The 15,207-nt window shown below is 51.0% G+C and overlaps 1 protein-coding gene across 4 annotated transcripts in view; it reads right to left on the bottom strand.

The window, feature by feature from the left end:
* Positions 1-15,207, bottom strand: part of TGFB3 (transforming growth factor beta 3) — a 32,711-nt gene that overhangs the window by 9,568 nt on the left and 7,936 nt on the right. For 2 of the 4 annotated variants that reach the window (XM_070469667.1, XM_070469668.1), the window contains exons 2-4: positions 13,712-14,541; positions 4,750-4,913; positions 4,115-4,244 (exon numbers count right to left, since the gene is read on the bottom strand). In XM_070469667.1, the coding sequence (XP_070325768.1) occupies positions 4,115-4,244; positions 4,750-4,913; positions 13,712-14,189 (772 nt within the window). In that variant the 5' untranslated portion in view covers positions 14,190-14,541. Of the gene's footprint in view, positions 1-4,114; positions 4,245-4,749; positions 4,914-13,711; positions 15,184-15,207 lie in introns of those variants that run through there. The other 2 variants (XM_070469666.1, XM_070469664.1) reach the window with 2 other exon arrangements.

The raw sequence follows: 15,207 nt of genomic DNA on the forward strand, positions 1-15,207 counted from the left end.
CTCATGGGCAGAATGGCCCAACCCCAGAGACTGCAGGCAGCATTGGGCAGACCTGGATGTCCCAGTTCTACTGGTTAAAAGCCAGCTCAAGGGGCTTCCCCAGAGGCTCAGTGGGAAAGAATCTGCCTGCCAATGCAGGAGACACAGGTTCCATCCCTGATCCGGGAAGATCCCACATGCTGTGGGCCAGAATTGCTGAGCCTGTGCTCTAGAGCCCAGGAGCCACGACTGCTGAGCCCACTTGCCTGAACTGCTGAAGCCCGTGCCCCCTAGAGCCCATGCTCTGCAACGAGAGAAGCCACTACAATGAGAAGCCTGTGCACCGCAACTAGAAAGTAGCCCCTGCTGTCCACAATTATAGAAAGCCCGCACTCAGCAACAAAGACCCAGCACAGTCATAAATAATTTTAAAAAAAAAAACCAGCTCAGTCCCTTCTTGCATAAACTCTAGATCCCAGCTTCATCTGTCCCGCCCCAGTCACGGCAGCATCTGGGGCACACGGATGCCTGCTGAGCTTTCTGTTCCACGTGAGCTCTGGTAGGGAGGGGAGGAGCCAATATAATAAGGATGCTGAGCCCCATATGGAGAACTAGAAGTGAACAGAGAAGGAGGCATAAGGAGTGTACTTTTTCTGGTTTAAGGCAGGTAGAAGAAGGCGCTGGAGTAGCTGAAATGGGCTACATAAAACATAGTACACTTCTATTACCCAGAAGAATTTTCAGTCCAGGAGAGACTGAAAGTCCCATGCATCTGTGAGTTAGAAGGCTGAGATGCAGACATGTTGGGGAGAGTTAGGGTTAGGGTGCAGGTGGTGAATGTGAGATGATGCCTGGAGCTAACAAGCTCCGTCTAGGCAGGAGGCTCAGAGAACAACGGGGACAATCACCAACGTTTGTTGAGCATTGCTCGTGCACGCTCTAAGAGTCTGCATGCCTTAACTCATGTATGAAATCTCCATACTAATCCTACAGAGCACGGACTGTTATTCCTTCCCTCCCATTATCCACATGAGGACACTGAGGCTCAGGGAAAACTAAATGGCTTGATGGAGATGTCCAGTAAGTGGTAGAACCAAGATTCAAACACAGGCAGCCTGACATCAGAGCCACACTCCTGACTGTTCGAGACAAAGAGGAACAAAGAGGGCCCAGCAGGGACCACCAAGGAAGACGCCCACCCAGTCACTGAGATACAAAACAGTTGTATTTTCCCAGTGCGCCCCTTATCCTGAGCCGAGGCACTGGGCGTGCTCCTCACCCGGCCTGCTCGGGGAGGCCTGGCTCTGCACACAGAAGCCAACACATTGGACTGATTGCACAGGGGTGTGAGGACTGGGCCCCCAACCCCAGAGAGAGCTCCAGCTGGCTCTTAGCCCAGAAGGGAACTGGTGCAGAGCAGGCTCTTCGATGTTTGCTGAACTAATACAAGACTGGACATGTGACTCAGTTTCCTCACAGTCCACACTGCTGACTCCTCCATTTTCAGTCCATTTACCACTTTGTTTTTGTTTGGGGCCAAGAACCCTCAAGAGACTCAGGAACTCTTCGGAGTAAAGGTCTGTGTCTGACTCCCCCAAACACGGGTGGGCAGCATCTGCTAGAGCGGGAACAGAAGGTTCCAGGGAAGGAGTAACCTTAGAATTGGCAGTGGTGTGGATGGTGGGTGGGACACCCATAAGTTTTATTACAAAATTATCTTTTTTGATGTCTCAAGGAGGATGGAAATCATTCTCAATGCAAACTTCTCATTGAGTTCTGCAGGTGTGAACATAAGAACTCTAAGTGCCCAGGGCTTCAAAGAAATCCAGGTGGAGCTGATCAGAATCAGACAGGGAAGCTAAGAGATGAATTTCCCTGGCCTCTCTTCTCTGCAGCCATGTTGAGTTCTAGGCAGAGTGCTGGCTGAGTCAGATTTCCCACGGTGCTGCTCTTAGCTGATGCGCCTGGGTTCTCTGAGGTTTCCTCCTTTCGTGTGCAGTTGGGGAGACTCCATGGAGTTCCCAGAACCCTTGGAGCTGAGGCAGGACCTCCAGTCCACTATCTGTCAGCTCAGCCACCAGGTTATGCCCCTCAGATGGGAGCCTGCACACTCAGATGCCGAGAGAGCCAAGCAAGTTATGTGAGCAAAGTGAGCCAGTGCGTCATGCTGAACTGGGACTGCCAGTCTCACTCGTGGAGAACAGTGGGGAATGGTGGGGCCTGGGGTGACATGAAGACCACATGCCCCACCTTCAACAGGTGGTCCTACTCATCTCTGATGGATCGTTACCCATTTGTCAAGAAAAGTCGAATGTCTAGGTTTTATGTGAAATCTCCGGACATTAATTAAAACTGTTAACCACTAGTTAAATAGAAAACAATATATAGGCCAACATGTTTGTGATTGCTGCCTTCAAGTGTTAACCCTTAATTTCCTAAACCATTGAGGAGGACAAGGAAGGACCCACCTGTCCCAGAGACTCTGGGTATCCATATGTGGGTGGACTGTGGATCCACGGCAGCTGATGAAGGTAGAAAATTCTTTGCAAGAGGGATACAAGGAACACACAGGACTGCCTTAGGTACCCTCAGCCCACTGAGCACCAGACCAGGAAGTACCACCAAGTAAAGAAGAGGAGAAATAGTGGAGTGTGATGCCCTGAGTCCCCAAGACTGTCAGTCAGGAAATTCAAGCTCTAATCCAGGCTCAATGACCCTGGTCAAGCCACTTAACTTCTCTGGGCCTCCATTTCCTCATTTGACCTAATAGAAGCTTACTCTCCCATAACGGGCTTCCCAGGGAGCGCAGTGGTAAAGAATCCACCTGCCAATGCAGGAGGCACAAGAGGGTTCAATTACTGATTCGAGAAGATCCCCTGGAGTAGAAAATGACAACCCATTCCAGTATTCTTGCCCAGACAAATTCCCTGGACTGAGGAGCCTGGAAGGCTGCAGTCCATGGGGTGGCAGAGTCAACACAACTGAGTGACCACACACAGCACTCACATAATGAGCCAAAAATCTGGAGGTTCTTTAAATACGATGGATCTTTAAAATGGCTCTGTGAGGCTTGCAGGGAAGGTGAGGAAGCAGAATGAGTGGAGGAGAGATTTGGACCATATGAAGTCTGATATGCATACTAGACAGCCCTACTTGTATGGCTACCAGGCCTTTCAAAATTAACCAACAGAATAGAACCTACCTCCAAACCTGCTCGTCTCCCAGGCCTCCTTATTTCAGTAAGAGTTACCATCTGGGTGTTCAGTCCCAAATCTTCAGAGTCATCTAGACTCCTCTTGTGTCCTCTCGCCCCACACCTAATCAGCCCCATCAATCCTATTGGCTCCGCCTCCAAAATACAGAACAAACCCACAATCCAGAGCACACTGGCCCAGCCAATGCCCACAGTGCTCTCACGTGGGCTGCTGCAGTGGCCACTAACTTCTTCCCTTGACCTCACGACAACCAGAGGATCTTAAACCAAATCACCTCACCCCACGTTCCCAGCCCCACTTGTAACATCTCATCACACTTGGAATAAGTTCTAACGCCTGACCACGGCCTTGCGGGTCCTACGTCTTGGCTCCTGGTCCTCTCTGAACGCCCCAGCTCCAGTCACACCAGGCAGTCTGCTGCTGCCAGAACAACTGAGCCTGGGTTTCATTGTTTTTGCTTTAGCACATCCTTTATCCTGACCTTCACAGGCTGGCTCTTTCCCATCCCTCCGATCTCCGTGCACCAGCTCCTTTTTCATAGAGGCTCTCACTGTGTATCTGATGATGGGTCCCACCCAGGCACTATCACTTCGCCCTCTCTCTGTTTTACTTGGTACTCATCACTGTTGGAAAGTCTTCTTCCTCAGTGTTTATTTGTTTACTACGTGTCTCTCCCACTGGAAAAAAAGCCCCATGAGATCTGGGACCCTGCTTGTCTGGTTCACTGCTGAATCCCCAGTGGCCTTGCTCAGCATTTACTTCATTTGAATGAAGGAGTGATGGACACACTGCAAGTTAATGGCCAACCTGGGCTTTGAACCCAGATCTCTTGTCTCCCCTAGTGCCGTCCCTTTCCCTGTGTCATGAAGAAAGAAGGGACCAGAGGTTCCTTCCAAAATCCTCATCCTGAGATGACCTACCTCTCCGCAAGAGCCATTCACGCACAGTGTCTGTGACGTCGAAAGAAAGCCACTCGCCAGTGCCCCGCGTGGGCAGGTTCTTGCCATCGATATACCGCTGCTTGGCTATGTGCTCACCCGGCTGGAGGATCTACGGGGCAGAGGAAGGAGTAAGTCCCGAGGCCAGGACAGGGCACCTGGGCGTCACGGTGCAGCAATACGGGGCGGGGAACAGGAGCAAACTAAGACTTCTGAAATGCTCTTTCGAGCTCCTCAGTTAAGTCTTAATCCTCTTAAGCAGCAGTCCCCAAACTCTTTGACACCGGGGACCAGTTTCATGGAAGATATCTTTTCCACGGATCGGGAAGGAGGGGGGTGGTCTCGGGATGTTTCAAGCGCATTACCTTTATCGTGCACTTTATTTCTAATCTAATGCCGCCGGCCGCTGATCTGACAGGAGGTACCGGTCCGTGGCCCAGAGGTTAGGGACCCCTGTTCTTAATGACAGACACAGGTACAGAAACTAAGGCTCAGAGAAGGCGGGATTCACACCCAGGTCTGCTGCTCTCTGAGCAGAGCGCAGGCTCAGTCTGGCAAAGGAACTGACTCCCCCCCCACCCCCCGCCGTGTGGTGTCTGTCCCGGGAGGAGGTTCACCTGGAAGAGCTCAATCCTCTGCTCGCTGCGCTTGGAGGCGGGGTTGGGCATCCGAAAGACCCGGAATTCTGCTCGGAACAGGTTGGTTTCATTTTTCTCCACTGAGGACACGTTGAAGCGGAAAATCTTGGAGGTGATGCCTTTGGGGCAGACGGTCAGATCATCTAGGAAGCAGAGCATTGGGGGAGGGGGGGAAGCACAACGTGAGCGACACCCATGGGGACAGTGTGCTGCCAGCAGACACTCATCAAGGGGCTGGGGGACCACCTGTGACCGCACTAGAGCCTTGAGGCCTCAGACCTACAGGTAAAAAATGGGAAGATCCTTGGTGGCCCCGGAATCACGCACAGGCCTAAGGGAGAAGCAAGGCATGGAGCCCCACCCAGGACATGGCACTAACAACTGGCCCCTCCAACCCCTCGTCTCGTTATCCCCACTCTGTCAGGCTGTCCAACCTGCTTTCCTACTCCTTTAAAAAATATAGATTCTCCAACAGCATCAGCAATTTCCCCTAGAAGTTTAATCACTGCATAGTTAGCTGAATCATTCACACCTTTGTTCATTCAGGTATTTATTCATTCATCAGACATGCGTTGAGCAAATGCTATATGCCGAGCACAGGCTAATGCTGGGAAGCAAAAATGAATAGACAAGGGAACTCCCTGGTGGACCAGTGGTAAAGGATCCACCGTCAAGGCAGGGGACATAGATTCAACCCCTGGTCAGGGAATTGAGATCTCAGGTGTCTGGGGAGAAACTACACCCAAGTTCTGCAACTACTGAGCCCACGCACCACAACCAGAGTCCACGTGCCACAACGAAAGATCCCACATGAAGCCATGAAGATCCTGTGTGCAGAAACACAGTCAAATAAATAACATTCTAAAAAATGGACAGACAGGGGCCCTGCCTTGAAGGAGATTAGCATTCAGAGGCAGGGCTATTAGTGCGTGGACCAAACAACAGGACTAGACAGAAAGCACTAAGGGCCTTTGGAGATGCTCAGAAGTTGCTGTAAACAGGTCAGAGGAGGCAGAGAGCGACAGCACATGGCATCAGTGGTGATTATTTGATATGGGTCCAACGGGAGGAAGGGGTCTAAGGATGAAAAGGAAAGAAATTTTATGTGGAAGGACACTGGAAGCAAAAGCAAGAAGGAGAGGAAAATGCGAGTGAGTAAGAGGGACCCGAAGCAGCCAAGCTGCAGCCCATGAGACAAGGTCAAGACAGTCGATTGGGATCTACCTGTGGGGAGGCTGAAACGTCAGACCGAGGGGTTGATTTTATATCATGAACAGTAGGGAGTCATGGAAAGTGACACTTCAGCTCTAACAAGATAGCACAGGGGTGACAAAGAGCCCACATCTAGAGCCTGGCAGACCCCCAGATGCTTCTTCATCACATAAAGTGGGTTCATTACCATTGGCTCCTAAGAGTTACTTTCCCTGTCTTCACATGCCATGCCAGCCTCTGCACCCCACTGGCCTCTGCACCTCTGTCCACAGACAGAAGGCAGCACATGCTCTTTCCCACTCCATCAGAGACAAGGGAAACAAAAAGATCCTGCTTTTTCTTTACAACCTCATGGTCTGAGCAGCATTAACACCCCAGAGAAACACTTTTTACACAAATGGTAACAACAGCCAGAACTTGAAATTCAAGCTCAGAGACCCAGATTCCACACATAATGAACATGGCTGGAACAAGCCCATAATCACCCCAGGGGTGGTTTAGGAAGTCATGGACAGGGCGGGAGGATCAGAGGCCTGGACACAAGCACATGCGCTACTGAGCTTTAGGAAAGGATGAGTGAGTGTTTCTGGAAATTGCCATCTGGTGGGTCTGACACTGGCTCTTAGAAAATCAATGGAACAGATGTTGGGAAAACAAATGTGTGAATGCCAGCTAATGAAGCCCTGATTAATAACTGGCTTTGAAAGAATGAATACCACCAATGATTCCCCTAAACCATTTCAGATAGGACCAGAAAGAGGGATCATATTGGCAGTTCAGTTTTTGAGTTTGAAAGTCTGTAACCCCCTGGACATAGGTAAGCTCCTTGCAGATGTGAGAGCTGGACCATTAAGAAGGCTGAGCACCGAAGAATTGATGCTTTCAAACTGTGGTTCTAGAGAAGACTCTTGAGAGTCCCTGACAGCAAGGAGATCAAACCAGTCCATCCTAAAGGAAATAGACCCTGAATATTCATTGGAAGGACTGATGCTGAAGCTGAAACTCCAATCCTTTGACCACCTGGTGCGAAGAGCTAACTCGTTGGAAAAGACATTGATGCTGGGAAAGGTTGAGGGCAAGAAGGATAAGGAGGGCAAAAGAAGATGAAATGGTTGGATGGCATCACTGACTCAATGGACGTGAGTTTGAGCAAACTCCGGGAGATGGTAAAGGACAGGGAAGCCTGGCGGGCTCTAGTCCATGGGGTTGCAGAGTGGGACATGACTGAGCGACTAAACAGCAAAGCAACATGACTAGTACCTCCAGTAACTGTTGCAAGAGGGGATAAAAGATATCTCCATGCAGTATGCACTTTGATATAAAAAGGAAAAGGGAAACAAGATAGCGTGTGCCAGTGAGGTGACTCAGAGTGGGGACAAGACAGTGGGGAGCCAGGAGATGGGGGAATGAGAAGCCAAGAGGATCTTCAGGACACCCTAGTCACTTCTCTTTCTTTGTTTCTTCCAGTTCATCCATCAGTTACTGTTCCCCAAGATAGACTCCTCTTGGTGGGAATTTCAGGGAGATTTCAAGGAGGTGGGAAAGGTCATTTTTAACTCCTTAGGATCTACAGATTTCTATCAGACTCAGAAGGAATGTTAGGGGTCCTCTAGTTCCTCAGGGAACTAGGAACCAGGCTTCACAGCAGGAGGCGAGCAGCAGGGTGAGCCAGTGAAGTTTCATCTGTATTCACCACCGCTCCCCATCACTCCCATTACTGCCTGAGCTCCACCTCACCCCCATCGCCCCCTGTCCATGGAAAAACTGTTTTCCATGAAACTGGTCCCTGGTGCCAAAAAGGCTGGGGACAGCTGATCTAGTACAACCCACTTAAGATGAAGAAATTCATGCCCAGAGGGGTCTTGGCCAGAGTGACACAAGAATTAGTTGATACACGCAAACTGACACTAGCAAGCAAAGCTTAGACACAATCATTAGTGGGAGAGAAAAGAAAATGCAGACACAATTTCCTTGACCGTTAAATCCACTGAATACTAACAATGCTTTAAATATTTCCTGGAATGAACCAGAGTATAAATAAATAAAATGTACTAACACTCTCTTACATTTCATAGAACTTCTATTAACTCACCTGACCCTCTAACAATCCTTGAGGAGAATCAGTAAAATTTACCATTTTAAAAAGAGAAGCGTGAGCATCAGGAAGGTTAAGTCACTTTTCCAAGATCACTCAGCTGAGGGTTACCCTGGTGACCCAGTGGTAAAGAATCCGCCTGCCAATGCAGAAGGCTCGGGTTCGATCCCCGGTTCGGAAAGACCCCATATGCCACGGAGCAACGAAGTCCATGCGCCACAACTACTGAGCCTGTGCTGTAGAGTCTGGGAACTGCAACTACCCAGCCCACGTGCTGCAACAACCGAAACCCATGCACTCTAGAGCCTGTGCTCTGAGACAAAGGAAGCCCGCACACCAAAACGAGAGAGCAGCCCACACTCATTCCAACTACAGAAAAGCCCACACGACAACGAAGCCCCAGTATGGCCAAAAATCAACAAATAAATAAAGATGTTTTAAAAAATCATTCAGCTAGTAGGTGGCAGAGGTGGGATTTGAATCCAGGTTCTGACCTCATTTACTGAACAGAGAATCTGGAAGTTGGAGGGGACCTCAGAGATCATCTACTGGGGGGATGGTTTCACCAACAAAACATAGCAGGATTCCATGAAATGGGCCTAGAGTACCAACTTAAGCCTCAGACAAAAGCCAGTTCCCAGTCAGTTTGGTGATTAAGCCCTGCTTCTGCAGAACACTAGTATTATTGAAAGCTGAACGAGGGGGTCCACCTTGACAAATTAAATTATGACCAACTTTTTCCATTGCACACAAAGTATATGTATTAATGGGTGCCATTTTCTCCTTTTTTGCTATAGGGAAAGAAAAATAAACAAAGAATATTCATGCAGAGTATTCATGGAAAAACCTGGAAACAGCTGACCATGTTTAGACCGTGCATTTTTTTTTTTAATGTTTCAGACACCTGGGCTCCTAGATGTACCTCTGCCGTGTCCATCATTTCAGCTAGTAAAACTGCTGCTTGCTTCAATGATGGGACTACATACATCAATGTGGCAGTGTTTCTCTACCCTAGCTGTTCCCGAGAATCACCTGGAGAGTTTTAAAAACAGATGATGCCTGGACCTGCTCTCCAGAGATTCTGATGACCTTGTTGGAGTGTGGGTGGGTCCAGAGCTTCTTTTTTCAAAAAGACCTCCAGATGATTCTAAGGTGTAGCCAGGACTGAGAAACATGGTTTACAGTCCTCTGCAAAGGGTACCATGGCATCCAGATGCCCTGGAAGTTTGATAAGCCACAGCTTTAAGGATTTACCCTTTAAATGTTAACCCATTAAAATACTGTTTGGTCAATGCATCATTTTGTAAAATTTTGAATTAGAAACCACAAATGTTTTAAGCCCAGGTAGGTTAAAAACTGGGAAATTTCACGGCAAGATTCAGATTTTCTGCTATTCTGGGAAGCAGTTAGGATCTAGTCAAACTGGACCCACGTTCCCAAATTCAAAAATGCAGGAGCTGAGCAGTAGCTGCCATGTTTTCATTGGGTTTCCCAGGCCCCCTCCCACCAGCCTCCTCTGCACAGCCTGTCCTGTCTGCGACCCTGAGGTCAAGGGTCCTACGCAGTTCATTGTGGTCCTCGTGCTGCAGCTTGTCCTCAAGATTATCTGCATCAGCTGCCTGGCCTCTGTAGGCACTTGTGTTTGCAAGCCCTCTAAGGAAGGGTTTTGCCCTCTTTCATGGAGTCTTAGGCATCAGTGCACTTACAAATCAATAAGGAGCATGTTAAAAATGCAGATTCTCCAAGATGACACTGCCCGCCCCGGCCCACTCTACCCCCACCCCCAGAGACTCTGACTCTGTAAGGATGGATTGGGGCCTGGGAATCCACATTTTTCACATTTACCTAACCTATGGACCACACTTAGAGAAACACTGACCTAGCATGCCAAGGGCATTGGCACTTAGAACAAACAGGTTCTTTCAATAGGAAATATCTTTTAATTTTCAGAATGAACATGATCTAAAAGCAGCATCCAGAAAAGAAATGCTAAAATATCAAGTTCTCTCTTTGCTTGTGAATTCTGGTTTTGCTGGTTGTCTTAGCGCCAGACCTTGGATAAAAACAAGAGTCTCTTGCCAGACACAGATAATTACAAGCCAGAAGTTAAAACAACACCTACACTGGCAAATCTTGATAATAAGGATGACAAAAGAACTGAAAAACATATGTAGGTCCCCACCATGTGGGTCAAAGAAAGCCTCCACCCACTTCCCATAGCAAAATCCTGGGAATTATAAAGGAATAAGATATATATATGCGAGTCTTGCCTTTAGCTTCCAGCAGAGATCTGCTGAATCACCCCAGACGTATATATATATATTGGGTAGGCCAAAAGTTCATCCATAACATCTGAATGAAGTTTTTGGCCAACCCAATAGAATTGTTTCAGCTGGAAGGGAGTTTAGAGGTCAACTTTACTGATGAGGAAACTGAGGGTCAGAGAGGTGACTTGCTCACTTCCACACAGTGTAGCTGCTTAACCTGCTTGGGATTCTTCAGCAGATAAAGAAAACACTTCCAGGAGAATGTCTGTGGCTATATGAATCTCCCAGCCATAAAAATAGGCAGAGCTAAGAAAGAAAACACCCGGTGATCCTGCTATACAATCTGCTACCACCGTTACAGGTTCCTATGCCTACCTGCTTGGTCCAAACTGTGATTCATTCATATGTGTGTATCTGTGTGTGTGTTAGTCACTCAGTTATGTCCGACTCTTTGTGATCCATGGACTGTAGCCCACCAGGCTTCCCTGTCCACAGGATTTCCCAGGCAAGAATCCTGAAGTGGGTTGCCATTTCCTTTTGCAGGGGATCTTCCCGACCCAGGGATGGAACCTGGGTCTCCTGCCTTGCAGGCAGATTCTTCACTGTCTGAACCACCAGGGAAGCCCAATTCATTCATATTATAAACCAAGTTCTCTTGGAGCCTAAAGGTTGAATGTAGGACTTACAGTATGTATTTTTACGGTTTGCATTAGTGCTTGACAGCATGCATTCTGTAGGCAGAATGTCTAGGTTACAGCCCTGGTTCTTTATGGGCAATTCACTTAACTGATGCACATGACAGTCTTCTCATCTGGAAAATAGGGAAATCAGGGCACCCATCTGACAGGCAGAGCCAGAGAATGGTCTTATCCTCTTTGCTCACTTTGGTGCCCTTTCTGTGCCTCTAGTGGTTAGTCCTTCTTCCACATTGGCCCCCAGGCACCTCTGTCTGCTTGCCCCAACTCCTGCTGCCACCTTCCTCTGAGAGCCTGTCCCGCTGGGTACCGGAAGGGGCTGGGAGTGATGAGATGTGGAAGCGAGTGGAATCCCATTACCCCAGCAGCCGGGGCTCTGGCACTCAGACCCCAGTCCACCCTCATGAGTTCTAGACACGCTTCCCTCACCCCAGGCCTTGGAGGGTGGCTCACTGCTCTCTCTCGGCATCTGTTAGACGTTTGCATCTGCCCACTGCCTTCTTTATAATTAGGGTGCGTTGTGCGTCTGCCTCTCTGGGGCTGGCTCAGCACCTGACCAGCTGCAGGGTGGGCCAGGCCTGCGTCTGCTCAGCCTCTGTGTCACCTCCACCAGCTGCACAGTCTGGGCCTGCTTCCTGCTTGCACCTGCAAGCCTCGCTGGCATCACTCGGCTCCCATGGGGCCCCAGATCCTCCATGATATCCCAAGTAGTCCCCTGCTCACTGTGCCAGGTTTCCTCCCGGCCTGATCACAGCTTCATGGCCCCAGGGCCTCCCTCACCTACTACAGCTTCAAGGAAGGTCCTGCTGCTGCAGCCCAGAGCTGCCCAGCATCTGCGCCGCCCTGTCCTGGCTGATCCCCAGGGCTGTCCACTAATTGTGCCCTCAGTCTTCACACACATGTCCACTGGCACCTGTGTGCCCTTGCGTCTCTCTGGCTCATTCGTTCTCAGCTTGGGATTCCAGGCTGGGTGGGCCCGGGTGACTCAGAATTCCTCCTCCCTGGGACTCCTCCTCCTGACCCGGATCCTTAAGGTCCCAGTCCTTCCCTCCCGCCCTGGACTTTCCTCACACCTCTCCTGCAGGTCTCAGCTTTCCACCCTCCTCCCATGTTTGGCCACCATCTCCTGCCTCTGTGGGTGCCCAGGGCGCTGGGGGTTTGTCCAGGCGTTCAGCTGCTGGTACCGCTGGGAACCACAAGGCCCTCAGAGACCGGGAGTCAGGCTGGCCTGGAGAACCCTGGGCAGGGAGCACTAGCTGCACCTCCTTCTCCGGCCTCTGCCCCACACGGGAGCTACTGCCCAAGGCAGCCACAGGAAACTGGAGCAGGAGCCCCTCGCCAGGAACCACAGGCTCCTGGGCCCGGCACGGGCAAGCTCCCAGAGAGGCCTTCCACACTTTCCGCCAGAGCTGGTGCATCCCTGGGCTGCCCACTCCCCCTTCTCTCTATCCAGGTGCCCCTGCAGACCACCCTCACCTGGCCCGCTCCATCCCACTCTCCCACCCCGACTCCCGACAAGGCCCCCTCCCAGGTGAGCCTGGGCCGAGGCAGCCTGGCCATTGAGGACACCTGCTGGTAGGAAAAGCAAACAGTGCTGCTCCGGAGTCCCTGGGCCTGTGAGCGGGTTCACATTCTTCCTTCCTGGGCTGTCAGTTTCCCAGCATCTGCCAAATCTCTCTCTCGTATTGAGGTTTTTTTAAAATCCCCGTTCAGTAAACACACATGACTTCCACACGTGTACAAACACACACAGACGGCTCACCCAGGAGCCTCCCAGCCTCTCGGCACAGACAGGAGTCTCCTGGGAAGACACGCTCCCAGACACATGTCCCCTGTGCACCCACGGCCACACTGCCCACCCTCTCTTCCCCTGACACGCAGACACAAAAGGGCTGCCAGCAGCCATCTACACGTCCGGAGCCACATCCTCGCTTTCCCCCATGTCCACGGGCCCGGAGGATGCCCATGTTGCGCACATGAGTCTGTCTATGGGACAAAACAGGACGATGCATCGCTGTCAAGCACGCAGCTATGTGAACCTAGGTGCGTCCCCTCCCCCCATGCACACGGCTCACGTGGGTCGCATGCGTGGCGTGGACCGAAGGGCCTAAACAATCAGAGGCTGCCTCTCGCCTGGGCTTCAAGAAGCTGGACAAGACATGAGCTGGGGGCAGGTATACGCTTCTTTCTCAGAACTGGAAAAACGGAACGTGAGACGTGTCACAATGAGGGGTGGACAGTAGGGAGGAGACCAAGGTCTCCAGCCTCTTGGAACCGCGCGGGCTTCTTAGAAGAGCGCCCAGCCCTGCCCCTCTATGGCTCTGCGCGCTTCTAGTTACCTGTCTGACCACACGTGCACAAAAACGGGACAGTGTCACTCCCAATTAAAATCCCTCAGCGATGTGATGTGAGTTCCCCTATGCCGCTCAACTCCAGGGCTCCTGGCTTCCCAGCGGCATCAGACTCTGAGCAGAATGGCTCTGTCTCCCCCTCCTCACCCACCCAGCCCCAACTGCGCATCACACCTCGTGTGTCCCCCAATCACTGGTGTGGAGCATACCTGGGGCACCCTGCCCTGTGGCCATCGCTAGCCCCCCCTTCCCCCCATGGAGCTCCCCACCCCAGCTCAGACCCTCCAGAGAAGACACCCCCAGCGGGGAATCTGGACTTACTGTGCTCCTCCAGCCCCTGGATCATGTCGAATTTATAGATTTCTTTGGCATAATACTCCGACTCGGTGTTTGCTTGCGTGCAGACGTCTCCCCTCTCCCCGTGCACCTCCTCCAGCAGCTCTCGGGTGCTGTTGTAAAGATCCAGGACCTGGATGGGGATACTGGCCAACCCGGATGGATCGGGGGGACTGGTGAGCCTGAGTTTGCTCAAGATCTGTCCCCTAATGGCTTCCACCCGCTTCCTCTTGATGTGGTTGAAGTCCAAGGTGGTGCAAGTGGACATGGAAAGGCTGACCGTGGCAAAGTTCAGCAGGGCCAGGACCACCAGAGCCCTCTGCAAGTGCATCTTCAGGCGGGGGCCGGGGAGGAGGGCCGCAAGGCCTGGCAGGAGGAGACCCCGGCAGTCGTGCAGAAGGAGGGAGGCAAACCAGGCGGCCTCCCTAGATCCCGAAGACTGAGGCTTGGCAAGAAGGTGCATGAACTCACTGCACTGCGAGAGCTTCAGGACTTCCAGGAAGCGCTGGCAACCCTGAGCGCGAAGAAGCCGACTGTGTGCCGTGAAGCTCTGGGTTTCTTCTCCATGTGTCTAAACAGGTTCTGCTGGGCTCTGACTTCTAGCAGGCCAGGTGGAGGGCAAAGCAAAGGGCTGGGAGGGGTGGCAAGGCAGCTGGGAGTGGGAAGGGAGCTGGAGTTTTTCCTTAGGTAAAAATAAATAGAGCGGATATCTGATATTGCCAAACGCCGCTTGGTGATGGGGAGAAAGTGGGTAATTTTAAAGAAGGAGCAGAAGGACCATGGCTGGGTCCCCAAATCAAAATCCTTGCCTTGCCCTGAAGGAGAGTAAGAAAAGAGGATGGAAAAGAAAAGAGAAAAAAAAATTATTAAAAAATAAAAATCACCAGTGAGTAGGTGGGGAGAGGCAGGGCTAGGCGGCTGCTGGCCCAGCTCAAGGTGGGGGACAGCGCAACACACACTTGTCTCTCAGGCACACCATTCATGCTTTCTCTTTTGTTTACACTTCCTCGGGGGGGCTTTCTAAATGACTTTGTTCACGCTGCCTCTCATCTTCATTGGCTGGGATGTGGGCTTATGTTTGCAATTGGAAGGCAGGGGGGCTACAGCCCCTGGAGAGCATCCCCAGTAATCCACTTGGACGCCCAGGTCACCAGCACCTCGTCTTCTCCCTCGGCCTCTGCTTCTGTTCCCTGATTCTCTTTAAAAAATTAAGAAAAAAAAAAAAAAAGACAAATAAAATAAAAGCCAGTTCACTGCACGCCTCCTCCGGAAAGCTGTTACTCCTTCTTTCTCAGGCTTCTTCCCCTATCTCTCGCCTCTCTTGCTCATGCCCTTGGACTTGGCTTTCGGATTCCCTCCCTTTCTCTCCCTCCAGCTTCTCTCTGCCTCTCCCTCTCGCTCAAGCTCCTCTCCCCCTCTCTCTCGCACACACTCACATGCACACACACTGCTTTCTCTATTTCTCGCTGCTGAAATTTTAT

The sequence above is a fragment of the Odocoileus virginianus genome, chromosome 6 (genome assembly GCF_023699985.2).
Source record: "Odocoileus virginianus isolate 20LAN1187 ecotype Illinois chromosome 6, Ovbor_1.2, whole genome shotgun sequence".
Lineage (NCBI taxonomy): Eukaryota > Metazoa > Chordata > Mammalia > Artiodactyla > Cervidae > Odocoileus > Odocoileus virginianus.